The 25,645-nt window shown below is 41.6% G+C and overlaps 2 protein-coding genes across 2 annotated transcripts in view; one reads left to right on the top strand and one right to left on the bottom strand.

The window, feature by feature from the left end:
• Positions 1–638: 638 nt before the first annotated feature.
• FBXO9 (F-box protein 9) lies at positions 639–21,673 on the bottom strand. The gene is made up of 13 exons (XM_043449407.1): positions 21,293–21,673; positions 17,992–18,081; positions 16,613–16,768; positions 14,336–14,393; positions 12,803–12,902; positions 10,658–10,788; positions 9,764–9,878; positions 7,037–7,155; positions 6,750–6,840; positions 5,983–6,078; positions 5,420–5,513; positions 2,962–3,113; positions 639–1,254 (listed from the first exon to the last, which is right to left on the bottom strand). Exons 1-13 carry the CDS (start codon positions 21,293–21,295, stop codon positions 1,146–1,148), a joined length of 1,314 nt encoding a protein of 437 aa, XP_043305342.1. The 5' UTR covers positions 21,296–21,673; the 3' UTR covers positions 639–1,145.
• Positions 21,674–24,489: 2,816 nt separating this feature from the next.
• The window catches only part of CILK1 (ciliogenesis associated kinase 1), a 45,608-nt gene continuing 44,452 nt past the window's right edge, over positions 24,490–25,645 (top strand). The window contains exon 1 of the mRNA XM_043449406.1: positions 24,490–24,776. The gene's annotated coding sequence lies outside the window, so the exon portion shown is untranslated. The remainder of the gene's footprint in view (positions 24,777–25,645) is intronic.

Consider the following 25,645-nt stretch of genomic DNA (forward strand, 5'->3'; position numbering starts at 1 on the left):
CAACCGTGGTGGCAGGTGTCAACTTCTGAAAGTACAGAGTACTAGACTTGAGCTGTATTTGAGCCAAAACCAAATCTGAACCTGGTAGAACTGTGCCAGACACAAACTCTGAAATGAAATACTCAGCACTGCAGCTAGGGTGCCAACATACAGGTCAGGGCCGGCTCTTTTCCCAGTTTGAGATCTGGAGGAGCTAGGCCTGGGTTTATAGGATCCTTTCCAGCTCTTTCTCTGGTGCCTCAGACAGTAAAGAACCTGTCTGCAATACAGGAGACCTGGGTTCGATCCCTGGGTTGGGAAGATCCCCTGGAGAAGGAAGTGGCTACCCACTCTAATACTCTTGCCTGGAGAAGTCCATGGATAGAGCCTGGTGGGCTACAGTCCATGGGATGCAGAGTCTGGACACGGCTGAGCAACTTTCACTTCACGTCCTGCTCTTTCAGAGTCTTGGCCCCGAGGGAGTCCTCCCTTCTCACCTAACGTTACACACCTATAGGGGGCCTAGATGGGGTCCAGTACAGACACTACAGACTGTGGCTGCCTATAAAGACTGAGATGACTCCTTTATCTGTGAGCCTTCGCTGGCTGCCTTAGGACCGTTCATTACTCTGACGTTTGAAAAAGGCTATTCAAATACATTTTCTTGAAAGAAACCTTTTATTTATGATCTTCACTGGTCAAACAGTTTCAAACAAATTCAGAACAGGGGTTCACATTTTGAGCTTTTAGTTAAAAGACGCTATGTCATGCGTGAAATAGATGCTGATCCCACGGGGGTGCTCCCCTGACGCATTTCAATACTGGGCTGATCGGTCAGAAGGCGGCCTACGTGACAGAAGCCTGATCTGAGGTCTGCTTGAAAAAGGGCATGATTTAAAACCTCATGTGGTTTTTCACAACATAAGTGTCCTGAAACTTAAAATAATTTCAACTTAATTTCAAAACAAACACCCCAAGAATCAACTTTCCCTTTAAATAAAAAAAATAATCAATTTAATACTCTTCTTGAAAGAACTCCGACAGTGTAAAATAAGTTCCAATTCCATATATATATATCATATATATATATATACATTTATAACTTAGGTTGCTCTGTTTCTCTATATACTTTTACTCATGCAACGCAGTAGGGGCGGACGTGAGGGCTACAGCGGCCTCTCCGAGAAGGCGGTGTAGCTCCTCACCCTGGCGAACAGCAGCGGCGTGTACATCTTGTCAATTTCGAATGCTGTGACCGCAGTCTCTCCAGTAGATCTGGAAAGACAGCACACAGTCACTCATCACAAGGAGATTTCAGCTCATTTAAAATTCTTGTCTACATTTAGTGGGGGGGGGGGGGGGCTTAATTTTAGGCATTAGCCTTTTTTTTCATTTTTAGTTCATTTCAGTCAATTCTAAATAAAATAGATGCATTGTGGAAAATTCGAAAAATATTAGAAAAGTGTAAAGAAAAATCACTCATTCCCACTCACATAGGGCCTCAACTTTGATACTGAACTTCACTGCTGAGGTCCTACTCCGCTGGTCATCTCGCTGCTTTATACATCATGACATAAAGCATTGCCTCACATCATTAAATATTCTTCAGAAGCCATTTTTGTAGTTGCATAATATTTCACTGTCTGCTTTTACCACATTTACTTAATTCCCCCTTTGCTGGAGGATTTAGTTTTCACTGTTAGGCAATTGTAAATGATTTTGATATTTTTCATTATGCCCTTTGAAAAGATTCCCAAGGAACAATTTCTAAGTCAAAGGCTCTAGACATTTTATGGCTCTTGTTAAAACGTATTTTAGAAAGAATTATAATCCCAGAAGAGAATTTAATGATTTAATATTTGCATGATCAACAGCATAATTTTAGGTTGAGGGGGAAGCAGGTGATATATTACCACAGCCTTTTATTTTTCTCCTAAAAAAAAGAAAAGAAATAAACAAAAACAGAAAATTCCAGTGACTTCATACATATCATTTGCTTGGCTCTACTTCTGGGTTTGGTTTCTTTGGAAACAAAAAAAAAAGAATTCTACTTCACAATTATTCAGAGAAGCAGAAAGAAGACAGGAGGACCAGTAGATAAGGAAGAGAAGCAAGAAAAAATGGTCTTTCTCTCAAGACCTCCCAGATGAGTGGGAAGAGTTACTCGTAAGGTAACGTGACTGAGGAAGCTTTCAGCAACCTGGCTGAGGTTGTTAGAGAGGCTGATGGAAGGCGACCGACCTCCAACCTGCCTCTCAGAACCCCGGACTCAACTGGCATGGAATGACCCAATATTCCTTCAAACCTCACAACAGCTAACATCAGTAACCACATGAACTGAAATTTCACTTTCCTAATTCTCACATTTTACTCATTTCAGTACTGTTCCTTTCTCACACACTCTCATCTGTTTATTCACTGTTTCACACTAGTAAATCCTAACTCACAGGATAAAAAGTTTAAAATTAGGAACCACTAATGGCTTTAAACAGGAACCACTAATTTGGCTTTGAAACACTGGTGATCATCTCAGCAGACTTCCTTTCCTAACTACACCTTACTTTAAAATCTGTGTATAATCCCTGGGGATAAACCAAATGGAAATAAGGTGGAAAAGGATGAGACTGAAACATGGGAGAAGAAAGAAGTTCTGGTGTTTCACAACTGCCTTGGAAAGTCAATATCTGAAGTCACACTCCTGCAGACTAGTGACCAGGCCCCGCCAGACTCACGGGGGCTGCTGTCAGGGGAGGTGCCCACCTACGTGTCCACGGACCCTTGTGGGGAGCTCCGGACACTCCACCTGGCCCACTTTTGGTTTTCTTCAGGTTGGCTGTTTCTTTGGTTTGCAGAAGATTATACTGTGGTTCTCCTTTGTAACTGAACATTAACTCTCAGGAATCAAATCCTACTTGAGTCCTCAGCTGGGCAGGAAGGGCACGGGGAGTCTGTACCCTTGGGGTTTTTATGGCATTCACCTACTTGTAAGTAATGTGACAAGAGTGGTGTATCCAGATGAGTTTGTTGAAGCTCTGGTGGCCACTGGAACACAGCTGTAGCCCCACGTGAAAGTTCTGATCGGCTTCTTGCACAGGGGCACGGCGAAAATACCGGTATTTATGGTCAAGTGCTTTCTGTAAGAGGGGAGGTGCGTGAGCAACAGTGGGGCCTCACTTCACAGAAAGAGACACGGATGGAGCCGCATCTACACGGAAATACCTGAGCAACGTGCTAAGTCACAGTTATCTGCACACAGGATAGACAGCTACACTGGTTATCAACTGCCAGCATGTATCAGTTCGGGTCAGTCGCTCAGTCGTGTCTGGCTCTTTGTGACTCCATGGACTGCAGCATGCCAGGCCTCCCTGTCCATCACCAACTCCCCGGAGCTTGCGCAAACTCTTGTCCATCGAGTCAGTGATACCACCCAAACATCTCATCCTCTGTCGTCCCCTTCTCCCCCTGCCTTCAATCTTTCCTAGCATCAGGGTCTTTACAAACGAGTCAATTCTTCGTATCAGGTAGTCAAAGTATTGGAGCTTCAGCTTCAGTCCTTCCAATTAATATTCAAGACTGATTTCCTTTAGGATTAACTGGTTGGATCTCCTTGCAGTCCAAGGGACTCTCAGGAGTCCTCTCCAACACCACAGTTCAAAAGCATCAATTCTTCGGTGCTCAGCCTTCTTTATGGCCCAACTCTCACATCCATACATGGCTACTGGAAAAACCATAGCTTTGACTAGATGGACCTTTGTTTATGAGTGTATGTGTATGAGTGCCTGGAAATACATGAGAGCCTCTAAAAGCAGAAGGCTTTCCCCTCCATCACATCATCTCAATCGGGATGACGACTTTAGGTATGACGTGTAACTGCATGGTAGCTGTGTGATGGCTGAGGGAATGAGGACCCAGGACGGGCAACCCAGGGTCAGTGTCAGAGATGGGAACTCAAACTCCCGTCTATCTCTAGGCCTAATATTTCCTTCTACTTGAGAACACTGGGGCAGAAAGAGCACAGAGTATGACTTATCTTTTGCAATAACAGAAAACTAGTCTACAGAGAAACAGATGTGACAAGGTTCACTGGAACCACACTTCTGTGAATGTTGCTAAAACATAAGAATGTCGACACTACATATGCTTTCACTGTGTCATAGTCTGGAGTGAAACTGGTCATAAGCATGGGAGTGCCTAAACTCTCTTATTAGGTAACATTTTAACAGTGGGGGCCTCTCAACTCCCCAGCTCTGATCTCAGGAAACTCAAGGCCATGATCACCATGATAGTAAAAATCTCTGCCCTTCAGATTGTAGCCCCTGATTCCAGGAGCCAGAGGGAGCTGGAGAAGCCACAGTGAAGGGCCACAGGACTCACGGATGAAGGACTAACTATTCCCATTGGAAGGACTGATGCTGAAGCTGAAACTCCAATACGCTGGCCACCTGATTCGAAGAGCTGACTCAATGGAAAAGACTCTGATGCTGGGAAAGATTGAGGGCAGCAGGAGAAAGGGACTACAGAGTATGAGATGGTTGGATGGCATCACCAACTCAGTGGACATGAGTCTGAGCAAACTCCGGGAGATAGTGAAGGACAGGGATGCTTATAGTCCATAGGGTCGCAAAGAGTTGGACTGAGCAACTGAACAACAACAAATATTCCCATATGTGGTTGCTGGGGGTGGGGAGTGGGACTTAACACAAGAGAAACTTCATTCAAAAACTATATTAATTATAAGAACAACAGAGAAATATTTATTCCAACTACCTCACAACTTCTTGGGTACACACTGTGGTTTTTAACCAGAGTTTAAAAAATGCACATGGAGAAAAGCTGGAGAAAATCAGTCCCTTAATCTGATAAGAGAGTTTAAAATACTCTGGAACGTCATGATTCTGCCATTGTATTTGCTTGGCATTTTTTTCCTTTTGCAAGAACAGGAAGAAGGAAATTATCTCACTTTAGCTAATTTCCAGTAGAAACTGAAATTCTAAAAATATCTCTGTGAAAGAATTATCCATATGAGACAATTTAGAAAGAAAATCTCCTATGATTCAAAATGAGAAAAGCCAAAAACACAGTCATATATAATTGTACTAGTTATTTCACAGGAAATCCTGGCTTTACATTTTCATGTGTTTAAAAAACCTGGACCAGAAAAGGAAACTTGGAGAACAAATAAGTTGATCCGATAAAAAATAACCACATTTTAAAAACCTTCCAGTTCTCTTCAGAGATATGCTGTTAAGTCAACACCCATTTTGTGTAACAGTATAAATTATGAAAGGGTACGTTTCATCCTTTCTAATCGAGAATGCTTGAATAATCAAATACAACATTGTAAATCAACTATACTTTAAGAAAAAACTTTTAATAAAACTCTTGAATGAGCTGGGTACAGAAATTAAAAGAAAACTGTCAATTCCACTGGCATACTTACCTCTTCTTTTTTCTTAGTTATCACAGCAAATACTTTGGTCTGATTGTCTGTATCTTGTGACAAGCGATAATGACCCAGTAGAATTGCATCAGTTCTAAAAGTAAAAACAAAAAACACTTTAAATCTATTTATCCGTTATGTATATTTAAGTAACTGAGAAAGTAATGGGTTAGAAGTGTTCACTCAATTAGCCTGAGGGCAATCAGGTATGATGTGAGTAAATCTAGTTTCCAAGACCCCAGACTTACTGAAGGATGTATTTAGGGAGAGGCCCAGGGATTGGTATTTGTTGTTGTTGGCGGGGGGGGGGGGGCGGTGAGGGTGGAGGGAGCTACACTGTGCAGTCTGTGGGATCCTAGTTCCCTGACCAGGGATCGAACACGGCCTTCAGCAGTGAAAACACCAAGTTCCCAACCACAGGACTGCCAGGTAAGTCCCAGGATCAGTTATTTTTCACAAGTGCCCCAGATGATTGCTTCTTTAATCATCCAGTATTAAGTTACATAATCTGCAAGCTACCACCTAAAATGTGAACCGGATAGAAAACTACAGAAAGACACTACCTGGTATTCCTGGTTCTTAAGCGCGGAACAATGGACTGGGGCTCCTCGGGGGTGGTGAGCATCATCACATGGCCATCCGGGAAGAACCTTATGTACCTGCGGGACAAGGCAGACACCAAAACACCACATGCGAAAATGAAATGTGTCCCTATTTACTGGTCCCCAGACCTACTTATGCATTGCTGTGAAACCAAAAGGGAGATACCACAGGCCAAAGAACTGGCAAAACATCACTGACCCACGAATGTGACGCGTGAGGCCAGAAGCAGAGAAACAGAGCATTTTATTACCTTCCTTAGAGGGAGCCATGGAACTTTTAGTGTCACTCACTGAATAGAAATAAATTGGATTAAACATTGCTCTGTTAAAGTTCTGTGTGTTTCTCCCTACAGCGCTACCTAATGTCACACAAGAGTGAGGCCCAATGCTGTCTACTCCACGGTAGTCAGCACAGCCGACTTGTTCCTTGGTGACATGGATATCTGGTGAGGATGAGCCTGAATAGCAGCCCAAGCACTCTGATAAGACAGAAGACAAGGAGGAGCTCCAAAATACAAAGTAATTTTCGATCTAGAGGCCAAGGGGAATTCCCTGATCTATCTTAACCTGTGGGCTCTTTGACTGCAGGTCCTGTTATAAACTGGATAAAAACACCAAGGACCATTTCGTCTATAAATGCAAAAGCCACGCAAAACCAATGTCTGATAACTAACGCACTAACACTTGGAGAGAGAAAATTTTCACTCACTGAGTTACTACAGTTGTACCTGTAATATTCCACTTGGTGCCAGGCTCTATAGAAACCATCAAGAGACTGCTCCCCTTGACGAATATAGGTGGTTTTACTGATATACACGCCTACAGAAAGAAACAGATTTTTAAAAAAGAACTTAATAAAAACCTTTTACCATCATGTAACAAGTTTCCAGCTTTATTTTTATTGTGGTTTCCTCTAAATATGCTGATAGTACTCAGGTCTGGTATAGAAAATGAAGACATGTATTTATCAAAATCAGCACAACAGATCTCTGTTGCTCTGAAGAGTTCAACTTACCATCAAATCGAACACGGGGCCTTTCCAAAAACATCTCTCTCCAGGATGTGTACGGAACCAGTTTAATACAGCTTCTGCCCCAAACTTTCAAGCAGGCCAAACGCCATATTTCAGGGTCTCTAGGGAATAAATGCACAACATCAATATATTTACCACGTAAGCCCCTATCTGCACTCAGACAAGAGAAACATTCCTGCCAACAGGCATCTTCTATTCAACAACATTGGCTGCGCTCCGGCCAGGCACCATGCTGGGCACTGGGACAGACTGATGGACAGGGCACAGGCCCCGCTTGTTTACAGGGAAAGCAAACGAAAAACAAGAAAATGAGAGAGAAGTTTTAGGCAGTGTGCTCAGTGTGAGAAGCAAGCAAGCTGGGTGAAGGACAAGGACAAGGGGGGTGGGAAACGGACTCTCTCTTCCGGGCAGGTGTCTACAGGGACAAGGAAGGGCATCCTGGCAGACGCCACAGCAGGCGAGGCCCCAGGGCTGGAGTGCGGCCAGCATGCTCAGTAGGGGGCGAGAAGGATGGTGTGGCTGCGGCAAAGTGACGGGTGAAGTGCAGACTGCATCCGTGGAGAGGTGGTTAGGGACAGGAGAGGGGGAGGTTTGACGGAGGCAGTGGCTGTCTGAGCGAAGAGGAGGCCACTGGATGGTTCTAAGTATAACTGATCCTTTTAAAAGAGGACTCTGGTTGGTCCATGGAGAATGAGCTCAAGTGTAAGAGCGGAAGTCCAGAGACTACACCGGATGCCAATGCCATAATCTACAGCAGGCCTAATGGTGGCTGAGCCAAAATGGTACTTAGAGAAACAGTGAAACGCTCAGACTGGAGATAGATTTTTTTTTTTTTTTTGGAGATAGATTTTGAAGATGGCACCAACCCTAACTGTAACAAGACTTTGTTACGGGATTACTGCAAAAGGCAAAGCAACTGACTTGATTCTAACACAACACAAAATAATTTTAAATTCATCTGTAACTTGAAATAAGACATAGGAACTATTTCTTCGGAAGCCAACTGAAAAAAGAGACATCCCACAAACACACACTGCAATGTATTTTTTTTTTTAAATGAATACTTTTGCAACCAAGTTTTATCCTACCCCTGAAGATCTGTTTTAATTCCCTTCTCATGCATAATTAAAAGAAAAATTAATGGAGTAACTAGAGAGCTTGAGAGGTACTTGTTAAATAGAAATGCACATAGAACTATCAAAAAACAAAGCCTTCAAGCAATTCAAATGTTTTACCCGAAAGACAGGACTTCAACTGAAATTAGGTTACTTTAAAACAATGCATCTGAATTTTAAGAACCAAAATTATAAAAAGTTCTAGGGATTTCTTGGTGATCCAGTGGCTAAGACTCTGAGCTCTCAATGTAGGGGGCCCAGGTTCAATTCCTGGTCAGGTGACTAGATCCCACATGCCACAACTAAAGTTCCTGAGTGCCTCAACTAACACCTGGCATGGCCAAATAAATAAAATAAATAAATACCTAAAAAATGTTCTAGATGCTAAGGATAAAATATATATTTTTATATAAGCCCTCATAAAAGATTACCTGTCTTAAATATTATACTAAACTACAATTATTCTTCACATGCAAGATTTTAAAAGTATAGCATAACTTTTCCCCAGTTTTATTGAAAAATGTTTGACATACATCACTGTAAAAATTTAAGGTATACAGCATGATGGTTTGATTAACATCTATTGTGAAATAAACCACCATAGGTTTAGTGAACATCCATTAACTCATAGAGCAACAATGAAAAGAAAAGGTCTCCTGTGATTACAACTCTTAGGGCCCACTCTCTTAACAACCTTCTATCATAGAGTGATGGTTATCATAGCCATCAGGTTCTACATCACATCCCTAGTAATTACCTTCAAACTGGAAGCTTGTACCTTTTAACCATCTTCCTCTAATCCCTATTCCCTCACCTCTGGTAGCCACAAATCCATTCTCTTTTTCTATGTAGATTACTATACATAAGATCATATAGTATTTGTCTTTCTCTGTCTGACTTAATTTCACTTAACATAAAGCCTTAGAAGTCCATCCACGTGGTCACAAATGGGAGGATTTACTCATTTTTAAGGCTCAATAATATTCCACTGCTTATATATGTAGATCTTCTCTATCCATTCATCCATCCGTGGACACTTAGGTTGTTTCCAAGTCTTGGTTACTATAAATAATGTTTCTATGAACAAGAGGTGCAGATGCCTTTTAGAATCAGTGTTTTCATTTTCTTTTTATATATACTCAGAAGTGGAACTGCTGGCTCATACAGTAAATCTATTTTTTCTTTTTTGAGGACTTCCATACTGTTTCCCATAGTAGCTACACCAACTTACAATCCCACCAACATCCACATTTATCTCTTGTCTTTTGAACGACGGCCATTCAAACAGGCGTGAACTAATATCTCACTATGGTTGTGACTTGCATTTCCCTAATGACTAATGATGTTGAGCAACTTCTTGTATACCTGTTGACCATGGAATATCTTTTTTGAAAAAAACATCTAAGGTCTTTTGCCTATTTTTTAATTAGGTTACTTGGGGATTTTTGCAACTGAGTTGTATGAGTTCTTTATATGTTTTGGGTAGCAATCCCCGTCAGATATCTGGTTTGAGAATATTTTTCCCCAGTTCACTGGTTGCTCTCTCATGTTTTTCACCACAGTCAGAGTTGCTTAAAAAAAAAAAAGTAAATACCTGGCACAGATATAGAATCCTCTGCACACCTGTGACAACTGCTCCAATGATCTGAGGTCCAGGTCACTGGACACCACCCAGCGGAAGACGTACATCAGGACCTCCATCGGCAGGGCTGCAAAGGAAACCATCCTCAGTGACTCTCCTCCTCTCCTTCCTGTCCGTCACCTGACTCAGTGCAGATATCCTTATTCCAAAAATTTTATAAACCACCCTTCAGACCGTCTCAGAGCTGAGATGTATACTTAACTACCCGAAAGAAATAATGGCTCCTAACATCAAGACACAAATACTTTGTCTTTTCATTATAGAACATCTCTGAAGCTACTTTTCCCTCTCCTGTGGAAGGTCATCTCATTGTCAACATATATAAAAATACTAGAAAAAATAATCTAGTATGTATACATATGTATGATCTGCACTGCATATGCTAACATTAAAAAATTATTTTCATCTCCTTGAAAATTTTCAATTGTCTTCCTTTGAAAAGTTCCCATAGCTAATTAAACAACACTAAACACATGAAAAGAAAGAGAGAACATTCGTTTTTAAACACAGCCTGTTTCAGGACGACTGTCCAACTTAGCGAAGTGCCTGAAGATACCAGCATTTCTCCAGTTTTCTTAGAGCTGCCCCACCAACTAAAGAAAGATATTCACCCTCTGAGACCATCACTGTAAAGAGAATGGCATCCTCGACCAACTACACTACAAATTCCACCCTACTTCAGACTTTGAGAAGCTTATTTGTCTACACAAATTGATTATAATTAGACCCCCCCCCCAACAACACTTGGAACTAAAGCAACTGTATGACAGTTATCTGACTTTATAAGTTTGGAAACTTAAATCTAAGGAAAAGTATTTCTGAGTTACAAGGAGCATGAAGTCACACCTGATATATGAGTCTGACTGCTCTCGAGTTCAGGCTGACACAGTTTGAGCACAGACTCCTGAAACGTGAGCTGCTGCTGAAAGTAGGACAGGAGGTCTGCCATCTTGCTGTCGTCATCAGTATCTTCAATGCTGAGAAAAGAAGGGAGGTGAATAAACCCAGTGCCCCAGTCTACACAACACAGCTTAGAAACTGATTTTTCAAAGTACTTTCAAATTTGCTTTAGAAAAAGTCATCTAAAAGCAAACTTCTTACTACTCTTTTTCAAAAACATGGTAAAAGTTTACCTTGCCCTGCAAAGGGGTACCATACTAACTTTTAGAAGAAAAGAGCTTCAGCAATTTTAATTCCCACAGAGGAAGAACTAAGAATTTTTGGATATAGGTGTTGAGATTTAATTAATTAGTTTTATGATAAGGTAGCGATTTCATGAATTAGTAAAAAAGAGAATTTCAAATGATTTTTTTAAGTCATATGTAAATATAGCCTTTTAAGTGACCATAATCCATTCTAATTGAATAATAAAAAGATATACAGATGTCATCTGAGGTACTTACTTACCAAGAAGGCTTTCTAATGTATGTGCCTTATAGCCCTTCCTTTAGAGGAAAATGTGTAATTTTAAAAAGCAGGGTCCATGAGTAATCTATCAGCATAAACAAATGGGTAGTTAAGAGTTCTAGAAAATATCTAGCTTTCCATTTTTGCTGAGGGTAACATTAAAAATGATCAGACTTACAAAAAGGCTGGATGAGGATGAAGTTAGAAAACCAGGAAGGGCTTAATAAAAGACAACACAATGGACATGTGACTGAGGCTGGAGGGACTGCAGGGCTCTGCTACCAACTCTTTACAGGAGGCAAAAAACCAGCAGAGGCTTTTAGGGCCTATTAGTTCTGATAAGAAAATAAACAACTATTGTTTTGAAAGAATTTTCAGAATATCTGGGTCTGTATGACAGGATAGGAGAGAAAGAAATGCTGCTTTAATGTTTTAATACTACCTTTCTTAACAGCACCTGGCATCTATTTATAAAACTGGCTAAGACCTGGGTCTAAACGACTCTCCCTAAATTTAAAGAAGGTTTAGAAAAACCTCAAACAAGTCTTTTTGAGTATGAACTACCTCATGTTGTTAAATCTAATTTGGTGAACAATTATTATTAGCACCAAAGTTCAAACAGGCAACAAATGCTGACTTCAATGGGATATTTTTAATATGGCTTAGTCAAAGCTTAAGTGTTAATACTATAATCAGTTAAAAAAGGCAGTCAGCATAAGTTATCAATAAAAGTAACTTCTTAACTGTTTCATAAGAGAGATAACTATCTAATACTGACTAATATAATATCTTATTACAAAAATTCTACTCTTCTAGGTTTCTTTTATGAGCAACTTCAAAGTATTGGCTTAAAAATATGTTAATTTATTCCTTTCAGTAATCACTGCTTTTATTACAAGAAAAAAGAAAAAACTCTTTCATCGCCTTATTTTTGTTATATCTGCTTAAAATGTGCATTTCTATATTTTAATCTTAAAATTTCCCTAATTAAAAAATTTCTACAACTTTATAAACAAGTCTTCATACTAAAGCACCTATATCTGGCCCTTGTGCTTTTAAAGAGATGTTAGTCTTAACAATATTCTATCTACAAACCAACTCTGATTAGAGTCTAGCATTTTCCTAATAAAAAACCTTTTTAAAAATGTATGGTTTCAAACAGATACAAAAGGAGAAAAGACTAGTGTAATAAAACCTCATGTACCCAATTTCAACCATTATTAACCTTTTTCAGCTTTGGCCTGATTACATTTTAATCATTCTGACTTTATAGATTTTAGAAAGTTGAAACATGTCCATTAATTTACTCTTTTCAGTAATCACTGCTTTTATTAAAAGAAAAAAAAAACCTCTTTCATTACCTTATTTTTGTTATATCTGTTTAAAATGTGCATTTCTATACTTTAATCTTAAAATTTCCCTAATTAAAAAATGTCCACAACTTTATAAACAAGTCTTCATACTAAAGACTGTGAAACTTAACAGAATTAGCACTGTCTTCTTATCATGTTAAGAGTCAACAGGGCAAAGACGCTTAACTTTAACAAATTCTATATATTACTGTCTATCAGATTATATACGCACTAGCTGTTTCCAACGCCATCACCATCTGGAGACCGGGTATAAGTAATCTTGAACTCTATATCAGGTACAAGTTGCATAGCCCTACGATAAAACTTGATGGCTAAAAGAAGAAATAAAGCTAAATTAGCTATGACCACACATTTTCGTCATTTCCTTTGATTACACTAACCGTGGTTTAATTTGGTAACTTTCTTTACAAACAGCCAAATTCCCCTTTTCTACATGCAACATGAGCAGTGAACAAACTCATTTTCAAACCCTACTAATTCAGAAATAGTTTTTTTCTGAAGCACTCAGGTTACAGAAACTTAAGATGTTGCATTTTACCCTTATCTTTTAGCCCATCTTTTTCCTCAGCCTCTCATATATTGTCAGAAGTGATCTTACATGTAGTAGTCTTTCTCTGGGCTTTGAAAATGACACTGCTGTAGCCCCAGCAAAAACAACTTTAAGCAAATTTCTTTCTGGTGTGCAGAGCTTAGGAAAATCAAATGCTTCCTCCTGAGTAGAATAAGGTGTTTTTTTTTTTTTAATTTATCCTTCAACTCCATCTTCCTTTACTCCAGCTGCCTGTTATTTAGTTAAATAACCTATAAAAGTTCTTTTTAAATAAATCTCCTGGCCAGGTGGTTTAGAACAAGACCAGTGAGAGATCATATAACTTGGGGCTGAAGAAGGTGATTAATTCTTTTCCCTCAAACCAAGCCCATTCAGTTCATCCACTCTGCCATGTTCTGCCACTTGGGGTGAGTTACTGTACACTACATGGAGATAGGACTCTCATAGACTAATAAAGACTGAGGAGGGATGTCATCATTTGGGCCCTTTTCCTATGTCGGAGTAAAAACACCACTAGAAGAAACTTGCAAATAAATGCAACAATTCTGAAAATGTTATCTGGGGGGCATTTCCCAACAACTCAAGCACTAGCATTTTTTCCATTCCCCAATTAATAGCTTTCTATCACGAAATGAAAGCCTAATTATAAACCTAATCTGGTAAACAGCCTCATCTCTTGGTTTACTTACATATTTCTACAGACCCAACAAAACAGACAAGAAAGGCTTAAGGGTATTCCTTCTTATAAAATGTAAATTAAAATTGAGAAAACATGTACATGTTCCTCAACCTGTCCTTTATACTCTCCTCTTCTGAAGAAACACTTACCTATAAAAGGGGCATATCCTATTTTCAGTGACTAACAATATTTTTAAGACTTTAATAATGAAGAATTAATGTTAAACTCTAAATTAGAAAAGGTTATTTTATTCATTCTACCCATATGACAATGTTTCTGAGCACTATTTTTTGGAAAGAGATGGGTTATATAAAAATACAATTTTTATTTTTCATTCCTTAAAAAAACAATCTCAAATATACAGAGACTGATGTTCTCATATATTCCAGTTTTTTAAAAACTGGTCAGTAACGAAGGGCAAATATATTCCAGTTTTTTAGAAAAAACTGGTTAGTAACGAAGAGATGTTATTCAGAAACGTAATGACAAGATGACCTGGGATCTGAGTTTTTTACCTTCATAAAGAGCTCCATTTTGTTCTTCTTCTACTGCTTTTAGGAAGAGTTCTCGAGCCTATAAAAACAAACAGTGAAAAACAATATTTGAAAATCTGTATTAAAAATAAGTTTGGGTGGTATAAGGATGGCCTTTTCAACAATCACGCTATAGCGGTTACACATCTACTGGCAAACAGTGAACTTCAACCCCAACTTCACAGCTTACAGAAAAAAGTAACTCAAAAATGGATCAAGGACTCCAAAGTAAAACTTTAAAAACTTTTAGAAAGAAAAAGAAAAAAAAAAAACAAACCTGGGAGACTTGGGTGAGGAATTCTTGTACTTGACACCAAAGCCACAATCCATAAAAGGAAAAGTTGATAAACTGAACCTCATCAAAATTAAAAACTTTTGCTCTGTGAAGCTCTCTCTTAAGAAAATGAAAAGATGAGCTACAAAGTGAAAGAACTTACAAGCCACATATTCAACAAAGGACTTGTATTTGGCATGCATAAACAACTCTTAAAATCCAGCAGTAAAAATATGAGCAAATCTGATCAGAAAAGACAAACATTTTTCACAGAGGGGCCTATAAAGATGGGAAACAGCACATGAAAAGTTTTGTAACATCATTAAACATTAGGGAGACACAATGACCTATCAGAAAGGCTAATATTAAAAAGTAATGACAACACCAAGGGTGATGGGGATGCGGAGACACTGAGTCACTCATACACTGCAGGAGGGAACGCAAAATGGTGCAGAAGCCCTGGAAAACAGAGTGCAGTTTCTTTTCACCAAATAGGCACTTACCACACAACTCAGCAACTGCACTGACTTAGGCCAGAGAGATGAAAGCTTATGTTCATGCAAAAGCCTGCACACGAACACTCATAGTGGTTCCAGTAAGAGCAGCCCCAAACTGGAAACCCACGGGTCCCTCAGCAGGTGAGTGGTCCCACAAAGTGGGGTATGTACACCCCATGCAACACGACTGAGCAGTAGAAAGGGGACAAACCGCTGACACACACAACAGCTGGGATGATCTCAAAGGAATTACACATTTTCTTGAGTATCAAAAGAATATTATAGAAACAGAGGCCAGAGTAGAGGTTGCCAGTGGTTAGGAACGGCTGTGGAGGAGGTGGGGAAGAGAGCGTGTAACTAAGGAGGTAGCGAAAGGCGGCCTTGCGGTGACAAAACAGTTCCGTGTCTTGATTTTGGTGGTAGCTACATAAAGCTACATGTGTGATAAAGCTGCCGAGAACTATTTATATACACTCCCACAGTCGAGTGCCTGGAAATCTGAATAAGCTCTGTGGATTGTGCCAAGGTTCTATCTACTTCCAATAAGTCTAGCTGAGGAAGGCAACATTGTCAAGGGAGGATGGGAGGTGTGCACAAGACTCTCCTGGGTCATGAACCTGTGAGTATGTCCAAACTATACTGAAATAAAACAAATATGGATGTCTTTTGTTGTCACCGTAATGTTGATTATTTAACGGCAAATTTTTGTAAATGAAAACTTGGGTCTAACGGTGTGAAGATGACAGCCCCTGTGTAGTAACAGGATATAGTTACCCCCCCCCCCCCCCACATCCCTGGGCTCAGCATTCTCAGGCTCAACCATCTGCAGATCAGAAATGTTTGAAAAGAATTCCAGAAAGTTTTGAAAAGACTTGAATTTGCTGTGCACTAGCAACTATTTATGTAGTGCTGACATTGTACTTGTAACTATTTACAGAGCATTTACATTGCACTGGGTATTATAAGTAAGCTAGAAAGGATTTAACGTACACTGGAGGATGTACACGCTTACACACAAACACTACACTGTATCATACTAGGAAGGTGAGCAACCACGGACACAGAGGGACTGAAGTAGTGAAATCTGAATCAGTGGGCTGGGTGTGCTGTGTGTGATCAAGTATTAGAAAGAGGTGAACCACTAGAAAGCATCTGAAATTTTCCAGGATAAGGAAGTGATCACTGCATCACTAAATTTATTCAACTCAAAATATAACCAAATACTATATTAAGGTCTTTGGGAAGTTGTTAACATTTGAACAAATTTTTCCTCTTTTGGGCTTCTATTAATAAATTCAAAGGAATCTATCTTTTAGAGACCAAATGAATCTCAGGAGTATATGCATTACTAAACAGTCCCAGCAAGACTGTGTACCTGTAACAAAGAAGGAGTAACATATCATCCAAAGACCTACAAGAAGTCCTGAGGGATGGAGACACTGGCACACTTGTCCACATCTTTCCATGTACAACGCCCATAACACTTAACTTTTCTTCTTTCGCCAGCTCCTGCTTTCCTCTGGTGTCCGCTGCTCTCTGCAAAGAGCCTCGCGCTGCTCTGCACGGTCGAGATTCTAAATTGCCTGAGCCCCCACCTGGGGCAAGTTCAAACATCCACTGAGCTCGGAACCTCTGGAGTTGTGCCTGGGAGGGGAAGAAGGATGCCTTAGGACCTGCCGAGGAAGAGCAGCTCAACTCTGGAACAATCTGTCAACAGTCCAACACCAATGTCCACACACACACATGTTTTTGGATGAGAAAACACGGTCTTGAAATTACTAAATTACTACCACTAAATACTTGTTATCTTCCAAGATAATTTTTGCTTAAGACTTTGAAGAAACAGTGAAAGTTTGCTAAAATAAGATTTTCTATACAGGAGAAATCTAATGGTATGAGGAAATCAAATTTTAACTGGAATTGAAAATATAAGCCACCACTTAGGGTCTAAACTTAGATGTTTTCAAGCTTTCTACTTGGGAAACATCATCTCAAAATTCTGTGATAAGCCTCAACTCTGTAATAACCATTTTTTTTTTAAGAAATTATTTTTTTCTAAATATGTGTCCCTAAAAAAATTTTTTAATATAGAATAAGTGAAGCCTTCTGGTGTGGTGGGCTCTGGTGTGCTGCCTAGACACCCACCTCCACATCTGGAATTGCTGGCAGTGCTACCAAAAAACAGCCCTCAGCTGTCTGCCCTGTGGTTAAGGCCTCAGCAAGACCACACCTTCTTCCCAGGTGGGCCCCACCCAATGACTAATCAATAAAAGTGATCAATGACTGATAAAATTCTTCTTGTGGCTTATTATCTCTTCAATTGTTTAATTAATAAATGTTTAATATATTAATTATGTATTAATTATATATATTATATATTATAAAATAATTCTATATTATTTTTTTCCATTAGTTGTCCATTTTTATCTATCTTATGTTCTTACTAATTTTATAAGGATATTATATCTACATGAGAGATATCAACCCTCTCTCTCTACATGGTAAATAGTTTTTCCAGCTAATTATTTCTCTTGATTTAGAAGATCTTTTGTTATACACAGGTCTCAAACTTTTAGACAGTCAAATCTGTCAATTTTTTTCTTTAAGGTGATGGGTGTTAACTCACGCTTATACCTTGAACACTTTAAATCCATATACTGAATGACACAGTAGCCATTGATACTCCTTTTTACAGGAAAAGAAATCCAGAACATAGTTATAATTGAAGCATTTCAAAAACCAGTATGAAAGTACAAGTTACAGTCAATGCACATAAGGACCTAAGAATCTTCGTAATTATGACCAACTCCTGCTTATGTATGGAAACCGACAGAATAAGAACTGAAAGCACAAATGAAGAAACATACCTGCAAATCCGTCTCAGCAGGGCTTTCGTTTTCATCATCATCATCTCCTTCCCTGACAGCTTCGGAATGACAGTCTTCCTCAGCTTCTGCCTGAGGAGAAGGGAAACAAACAAAGCTGAAGAATATGCAGACACCAGTTTCCCTGGGTAACCTACACTGCCTACTGAGCTACCTGCCCAGTGAAACACATAGTTGTCTCTCTCTAGATAAATTCTTCACAGATGAGGTAAATGATTCCAGTTGGAAAAATCTGGTACTTTAACTTTTTAATACTGTAGAATAAACTATTTCACTGGTCTCCAGCTTAAAATGTTTGGTGGGTGGTTAAAAAGAACACTTTGTTTCAGATTTGTTTCAGAAAGTAACAGTTAGTGGCAGTACAGAGTTCAACAAATAGCTTTTGTTTCATGGGTCATTTAAAAGAGGATATATAGCCCTCCAATATTTTGATCATCTGAGGCAAAGAGCCAACTCATTGGAAAAGACGGATGCTGGGAAAGATTGAGGGCAGAAGGAGAAGAGGGCATGAGAGGATGAGACGGCTGGATGGCATCACTGACGCAATGGACATGAACTTGGGCAAACTCCAGGAGATGATGAAGGACAGGGAGGCCTGGCGTGCTACAGTCCATGGGGTCGCAAAGAGTCAGACACCACTGGGTGACTGAACATATAGCCCATATATGATTGTCCTTTCTTTACATAAACGAGAATGTTATTGATGTGTGAATGACTTTAATATCTTAAATGTACTAGAAAAACTCATTAAAATCAAAGACATGTTAACAGTGAAGGTTTTTGTAAAGAAGTCCCTTCCTTTTTAAAAAAATAAATCCAGGTTTTTTATATACTGGATTGACTTAAAGCGGAATAAAGGGCTGGAATTACTGTGCATGGCTTAGGACTTAATAGAGGCCCCAGGTCAGTATCCTTCCATTTTATCCTTTTAGTCTCCATAAACGTCTGCTAAATAAAACTGAATCCTACCTTCCACTGAAAATGAAATGGTGCCCGGGTGCAGTCTGTTACCTAACACACCTCTTAGCAAATAAGACTTGCTCAACACTTTAAGTGTTCAATCCTATAAAGAAATGCTGCCATCAGGGACGTGATCTAGAAGGTTAGTTAGAAATAAAAAGAATACCAGCTATTTAATGTTACTCATTCCAAACACAGTAAATTTTACAGTTGACCGTTTGGGTTCTAATTTGCTCCTGGGACTAAGATGTTTGTATTATCTTTGAGCACAGCAATCAGATACACTTGCACTACTTCAGAGCACAACACAAACAAGCCTGGCTTCCCATCTTATCTCTTGCAAGCAGACTTAGGACAGAGGGGCCTGTAAGCGGCGAACTAGTTAGTATATGCTAAAGTGCTTGGCACTCTGGGAAGGCTGAGTCGGTGAAGAAATAAACGAGAAAGGCCAGAGACTCAGATGAACTTCCAGAAAACTGGAAAATCTACGTATTGTTAAATACATTCTTTTAGTCTCTTTTTAAGCTGAGAACTTTTTCTACTAAGAACATCACTAATGCAAATTACACAATAAAAGAGTTTGAATTTATAGATCTAACAAGTGTATTTCTCTCCCATATAAGGGTCTGCTTTATTACTGTAAACTTTAAGGACAGCTAATGGAAGGGGACCTTAGACCCTGGTGTATCTCAGTAACTCGGCCTCCACCTCTAACCCAACAGTCCTCCCAAACTGACCTCAAGAGCTCCCCCTGCTCTCTCTCCCGCAGCCCCCCACCCAATTTTTGCACATGCTACTTCTCTCAGCATCTGGAATGCCAGTGTCCTCTTCCTCCCTCTTGGACACTGCTGCTCATCCTTCAAGACTCAGCTCAGGGACTACCTTAGTAGGAAACATTTTCTGATCCCCTTACTTGCCTCTTCTGTTTTCCCATACACTTGTGCTGGCAAAGCACTGGAGACTTTTGTTGAGATTTCATCTCTTTCACCAGAATTAGTGCATTGGCAACAAGATCTGGGGTCTGGCACTATGCCAGGCTGATAAGTGCTCAAAAAATTGGCTGAATTAACAAATAAAATGCCATGAAAATATATAATGCATAGCTCAAGGATGAGGTAAGGAGACAGGAAACGGATAATACAGACAGCATCTTTCTTCTTCCCCGAGTTGTGTTATAACAGAGCTCTAATCCACTGTGACTTTGATTTTGACAGTATGATGACAAAAACAAATCAAATTTGGGGTTTTACTGCATTTTTCAACTCAAATACCACTTGAAATAAGCAGGTCTTCGGCTGTCATGCAGAGATTTTCAGTTTGTTTTACATAATTGAGTTTGACCTAACACCACTTTCCACCAGAGTAGTTCATGTGTTCATCATTTTACTGTTTCACAGATGGGATTAATACCCAAAGTTAAGTGCTTAATCCTGGCCAGAGAACTATCTCTAAAAGTTTAGAAGCAGAGTTAATTACTGTTTTTATACTCTCCAAATTGATTTCATAAACTCATTCAACCATTCCTACATTCCTAAACACTTGGGTGTCTACTATAAACTAATGAGTTTGGTATCATTTCACTCTTGAAGATTCAACTTGGCCAGAGTTAAGTTTCTCGCATCAACAATTTATTGGAAGCCAAAGCAAAGTAGCAGGGGGCAGAGACTACCCGTGCCAGCACGCAATAGCTCCTTGGAACCTGCGTTGTCAACTTCTGGAGCTTTTCAGTCTCTCCACTTGGACCACTCGGGCTTTCATGGCCGTGAAATGCGACAGAATCCCTCAAACCGCCGGCCAAAACCCTGCCCTAGGCACCGCCGCGTCCTGGGGCAGGTGCGTCCCAAACTTAAGACGCCTTAAAAGGCCAGAACGGCGGCTCGCTGGGCAGGTTTTGTTTTTGGGTTTCTTGCGGGGAGAGACGGCGATCAACAAGTGCCTTCACTTGCCAAAGCTCCCTCCCGATTTCAGATACTGCGACGGCTCACCTCAATCTACGCTCGCTGCTTTTAATAAAGGAAAGAGATTGGTTCAATGTCCTCATCAGGCCGAAGAGAGGCATTTTTCTCGGCCGTCCAGCAATCCCTCTCTGCTAACCTGGAGCCCCCAGCTTGGGGGGTGGGGTGGAGGGGAAGGGTGCGGGGGTGCTCCTCAGGAAGTAACTCCGGGGATCTGGCAAGGCTGCCACCATCCACTCCCTCAGGCCAGGACCCCAGGATGGTGGTAGCTTTGCAGACCCCACCCCCCGCAGGTTCCTCCTCCCCACTCCCCTCCGCAGGCCCGGGTCCTCCCGTCCGCCGCCCGCCCGAGCGCCTCCGCGCTTTACCATGCTGGCTGGCCGGCCGGCCGCGGCCGAGGGGCTCTCGGCGCCCCCTCGGCACCGCCTCCGCGAGGAGGTGCGCTGCGAGTCCGGTGTCTACTCCTGCCGTCTGCTGCAGCGGGGCTTAGCAGAGTTCTCGGTCGGAGAAGCGCACCAGGCAGCGGCAGTAACTGCGGGCCCGGCGTACGGCAGCCATCTTCGCGGGGCAGAGGGCCAGATCGCGGCGCGCTGGGGCGGCGGCCGGGGACTCGCGGAGCGCAGGGACGCCGAGGGCCCGCCGAGGCCAAGGACTCTGCGCGAACCGGAGCGCCGGCCCTGCTGGAAACCCCGGACGCCGCAGCGGAGCTGCTCGTCTGCTGCGGAAACCTGCGCCGGCGCGGCGAGCATGCGCACTGCCGAGGCGCCTCGCCCGGCTCCGCGGCCCCCTCGCTGCCCGGTGGAAGGCGAGGGACATTCGCTAGGTTTGCGCGCGAGGCACAGCCCGGGTTAGGACATCGGGCGTCCGAAAGCCAAATTCGACCTAGTGTTCGGCTCAATGAACTTATGCAAACTTGAACAGGCGTTAACTCAAACTTAGAGTTAAGACCCTCAGGCAAGCGGTCCTAAGGCATCGAATTGGGTGCTCGGGGTGGTCGCTACACGGTTCTCGGCGACAGTGGCTAGAATCCCAACCCAGGACCGCAAACAGTGGAATTCCACTATCGTAAGGCCGTCATAATTGCTAAGCTTCTCAAAAACACGGTTCTGGAGGTTGAGAAAAAGAGGCGCTCAGGAGAAAAGCCCGAGAGAAAACTTAGCCCCCCAGCCCCCGCAACGCACGTCGCACTGCAAACCCCATCATGCAACGCAAGGAGGACGTTGGGGCTCTACGGCCCCGATAGTCTGCGGCGACGGCTCCCGTGGCACAGTGGGATTTGTAGTCAGCCATTCCACGTAGAGCGCCGGTACTCACACGCTGTCCTGGCCCCGCCTCTTAAAGCCCAAACACCTGATTTCACTTCCGCAGAAGGCATTCGGGTTTGGCTGGCGGTATATTACTTTCCCACACTTGACTTTGTTTTAAATACTGACTTTGGCGTGCTATGTGTAAACCTAACCTTGGAGCTTCTTACCTTCTTTCAGCAAACATTTATGGTGTTTCTGAAATTTCTACTAGGTGTGGGGTACTGATAGTCACCAGGTTTCCAAATCCTACTCGTGATTGCACGAATTCACAAGAGTTTAAATCTCTTATCCGTTATTTTATTCTGTTTATTTAGAGCTTAGTAATGCAGTACATTTTTCTGCAGAAAAACAGAGGCAGAAAAAAAGAAAGGGAGGGGTGCAGAATGGTGAGCTACATTATGGAAGCCTCAACTATTATCTTTTAATATTAGGATCCATCGTTCTGGTGGGTATGTTTTCATTTGCCTCCTAAGTCAGCTACCTGTAAAAAGTATATTCTTATTTAAAGGAGACTAAAAGTTTACCAGTTTTTAGTTTTTAAAGGAGACTCTAGGGCTTAGGTCTTTTAATGATTTTCCTCCCAATGACGTCTTGTAAATCATATTTTGAAATTAAAACGGGAGAAAGACTAGATGTAGTATAGAAGTAGAAGGAAATGCTATATGTGATTCATGAATACAAAAGATCCGTTTTGCAAATGAGGAATGAAAATTGAAATATTTTCTGAACTAGTCTATTTCATTAAACTGGTTGAATGCTCATAACAGATTATTATTCTATTCTAGGTAAACAATAAAGTTTAATAAAACAATAATTAGTATTTGTAACAATAAATTGAGCATCTACTTTATTAAAATGCTGTTATCTAAATTTTTCAATTTTAGATAAGTATTCACTCTATCCACTGGACCTTTTTACAGGGTTGTATTATTTCATCATATTATGTAATACATGGTTATAATTTTCCCTAGGCTAGGACTACTGACCTAAGCCACTTACTAGCTCAGTGGACCCTTGTTAAAGGTAGATCAGGACAGTCCATTTGCCTATTGCTTGATCAACTGAGTTTGACTAAAACTGATCATTTTAAATACTTCAAAAATCACTTTTCATAGAGGTGGTTATATGATTTGTTAGGCTGCCTCCTGTCTCCATATCTTTTCGTTGATAATGACTTTCAATTCTCATTTGCCATATGGTTTGGGTGTTATGTAGGTAAACATGAATGTAGATAAATGTTATACAATTGCCAAGTGGACAGATGACCCTTTCCCATTTGGGACAGGAAGTCTAAGGAAGCTTAGCAGTCTTGTATCTTGTTTCTTCAACAGAAGCAAGAGAAAAGAGGGATTCAGGCCTTTTGCGTAGATTCTTTTTGGAAATAATTTTTTCAGTTCTCAGAATTCAAAAACAAAGACAGTGAGAGAAAACTGATATGAGCTGGGAGATCTAAACTCAGAGAAAGGATTACTGCTTTATTAATTTAAATTGTGTTGCTTAGGGCAATGTGTTTCTCCTGACCAGTAGTATCAGCACCAGAATTCTGGGGAGAGGGCCCAGCAATCTGTTTTCACAAGCTCTTGGGGGTGATTCTGATGTCTCCAGCTAAAGTGTGAGAACCCTTAGCTTGGGGGCAATTATGTGAATTTAAATCGAGGATCTCGAAGCAATTTCTTTTCTCAAAGTGGTTCAGAGCCAGTCTTCATAGGGATGATTTACCTTTGCAATATAACTAACGACACCAGGGACCGCGTTTAAGAAGTGTTAAATTTCAAATAACTCGTTACACCCTGAGACCAATCTGTAGTTACCTAGTGTATTCTCCACCTGAGTAACAATCCAGTTTTCCAAACTAAAGTTGCTCAAAACATAAAAACTCTTGAAGTTCCAATGGATGCTAACACGCAGTCTGGTTTTTATTTTAAATATTTTTTATTACGGTAAAATAAATATGATGCGATTTGCCATGTTTAACCACTTTTCGGTGGCATTACAGATAATGTTTTTTAAAGCCAGGAAAGCGTGTCCACCATGATCACCTGTAATGGGATGTCTTCCGAACGTGCATCCTCCGCCTGCATCTCTCCATCCTGATGCCCTAGGCGGCCGCCTGGAGCTGGAGGGCTCCTTGGCGGTAGGCGGGACGCAGGGCCCCTGGGCTGCCGCGGGCCGGGGTGGAGAGCGGACCGCGCGGCTGGGCGCCCCAAGCGGTCCGGCCGCGGTGCAAGGACGCGCGGGGCCAGCGAGGGGAGCTGCAGGGTAACTTTTCCCAGGGAAAGCGGCCGGTCGTCCCCACCACAAGCCTCTCAGCCTTTTGTTTGTTTTCCTGCCGGAGGCTGGAGAGCGGCCGGGTCCCCGCTGCTCACCATGCGCCGGGCGGCCCGCGCCCCTCGCCGGCGCCCCCGGGCGTCCCTGCGCGGACCCCTCGGCCCGTCCTAGCGGGGGTCGCCCTGCTCCGGCTCCAGCTCCCGGGCCGGCCCCGCGCCCGCCTTCCGAGGAACCGCGCTCCCCGCAGGGGCGGGCCCTCGCCTGTGTCGCGGCGCCGGTAAGTGGGGTCGGGGATGAGGGGCTTCCGCCGGGTGACCTGTCACTGGGGGTGATGGACCCGAGCTGCGAGGGGCCCCCCGCCCCCTGCGGTGGCCCCACAAGGGAATGGAGGGCGAGAGGGAGGCTCTCGGGTCGTAGTCTCTCCGCGGTCCTGTGGGTCTCTCCTTCTTGGCAGAAAAACTCCCATTTCCTCCGAGTCGGGAAGATTTTGCTGGGTGTTTACCTTTTAGCGTTAAAGCGGGGGGAAAGATCCCGGCCGGATTTGAAGGCCCCTTTCGTGGAAGGTGGAGGTACTTGCTTTTGGAATTTACCCGACTAGGCCTTTGGCTGTCCCGCAAGGGGTCTGAGCAAATCCTAACACATTTCTGTGCAACCATTTTTCACTGGGTTTCTCTGCTTTCTTTCTTACTAATCTGAGTAGATGTTATGAGAGAGATGTTAGGAGGATTTTTCAGAACCGCCGTTTCTTTTGTAATGCACCTTTTAAAGTTTGACAGTAGCATTGAGGGCTTTTACTTTTAAATATAAAAGTAGGTGAATGCCTATTTTTCTGAAAAGAGTATTCTTTTCCACTTATAACTAAATAAAGAACTGCTCTTGCTGAAGCTGGATTACAGAGAGAAAATATCACCCTGAATTTTGCATCCAGGGCTAGATTTCTCTAAGGTGTTGGCACTTGTGTTTTTTATTTTAGCCTGGAGCACTTTTTGTACAGTTTGATAGCTATAGTTTTCATTTCTCACATTTTCCAGTGAGTGGGTTTTCAGGATGTGCCTCCAAAGTGAATTGTACTATTGCCGAATATAAAATTAAACCGAGTTTTAAGTTTGTGTAGTTAACATATAAATTATTAAGAAGAATCTGTGC

Source organism: Cervus canadensis, chromosome 28, assembly GCF_019320065.1.
Source record: "Cervus canadensis isolate Bull #8, Minnesota chromosome 28, ASM1932006v1, whole genome shotgun sequence".
Taxonomy (NCBI): Eukaryota; Metazoa; Chordata; class Mammalia; order Artiodactyla; family Cervidae; genus Cervus; species Cervus canadensis.

What these genes read in the sequence shown, in the direction of transcription:
- FBXO9 (XM_043449407.1), bottom strand. An exon ending in GATGGCGTTGGAAACAGCTA is followed by an intron (nt 10,789 to 12,802) that starts GTGCGTATATAA and finishes TTCTTTTCTCAG; the next exon opens with CATTGAAGATACTGATGACG. An exon ending in CACCAAGTGGAATATTACAG is followed by an intron (nt 6,079 to 6,749) that starts GTACAACTGTAG and finishes CTTGTCCCGCAG; the next exon opens with GTACATAAGGTTCTTCCCGG.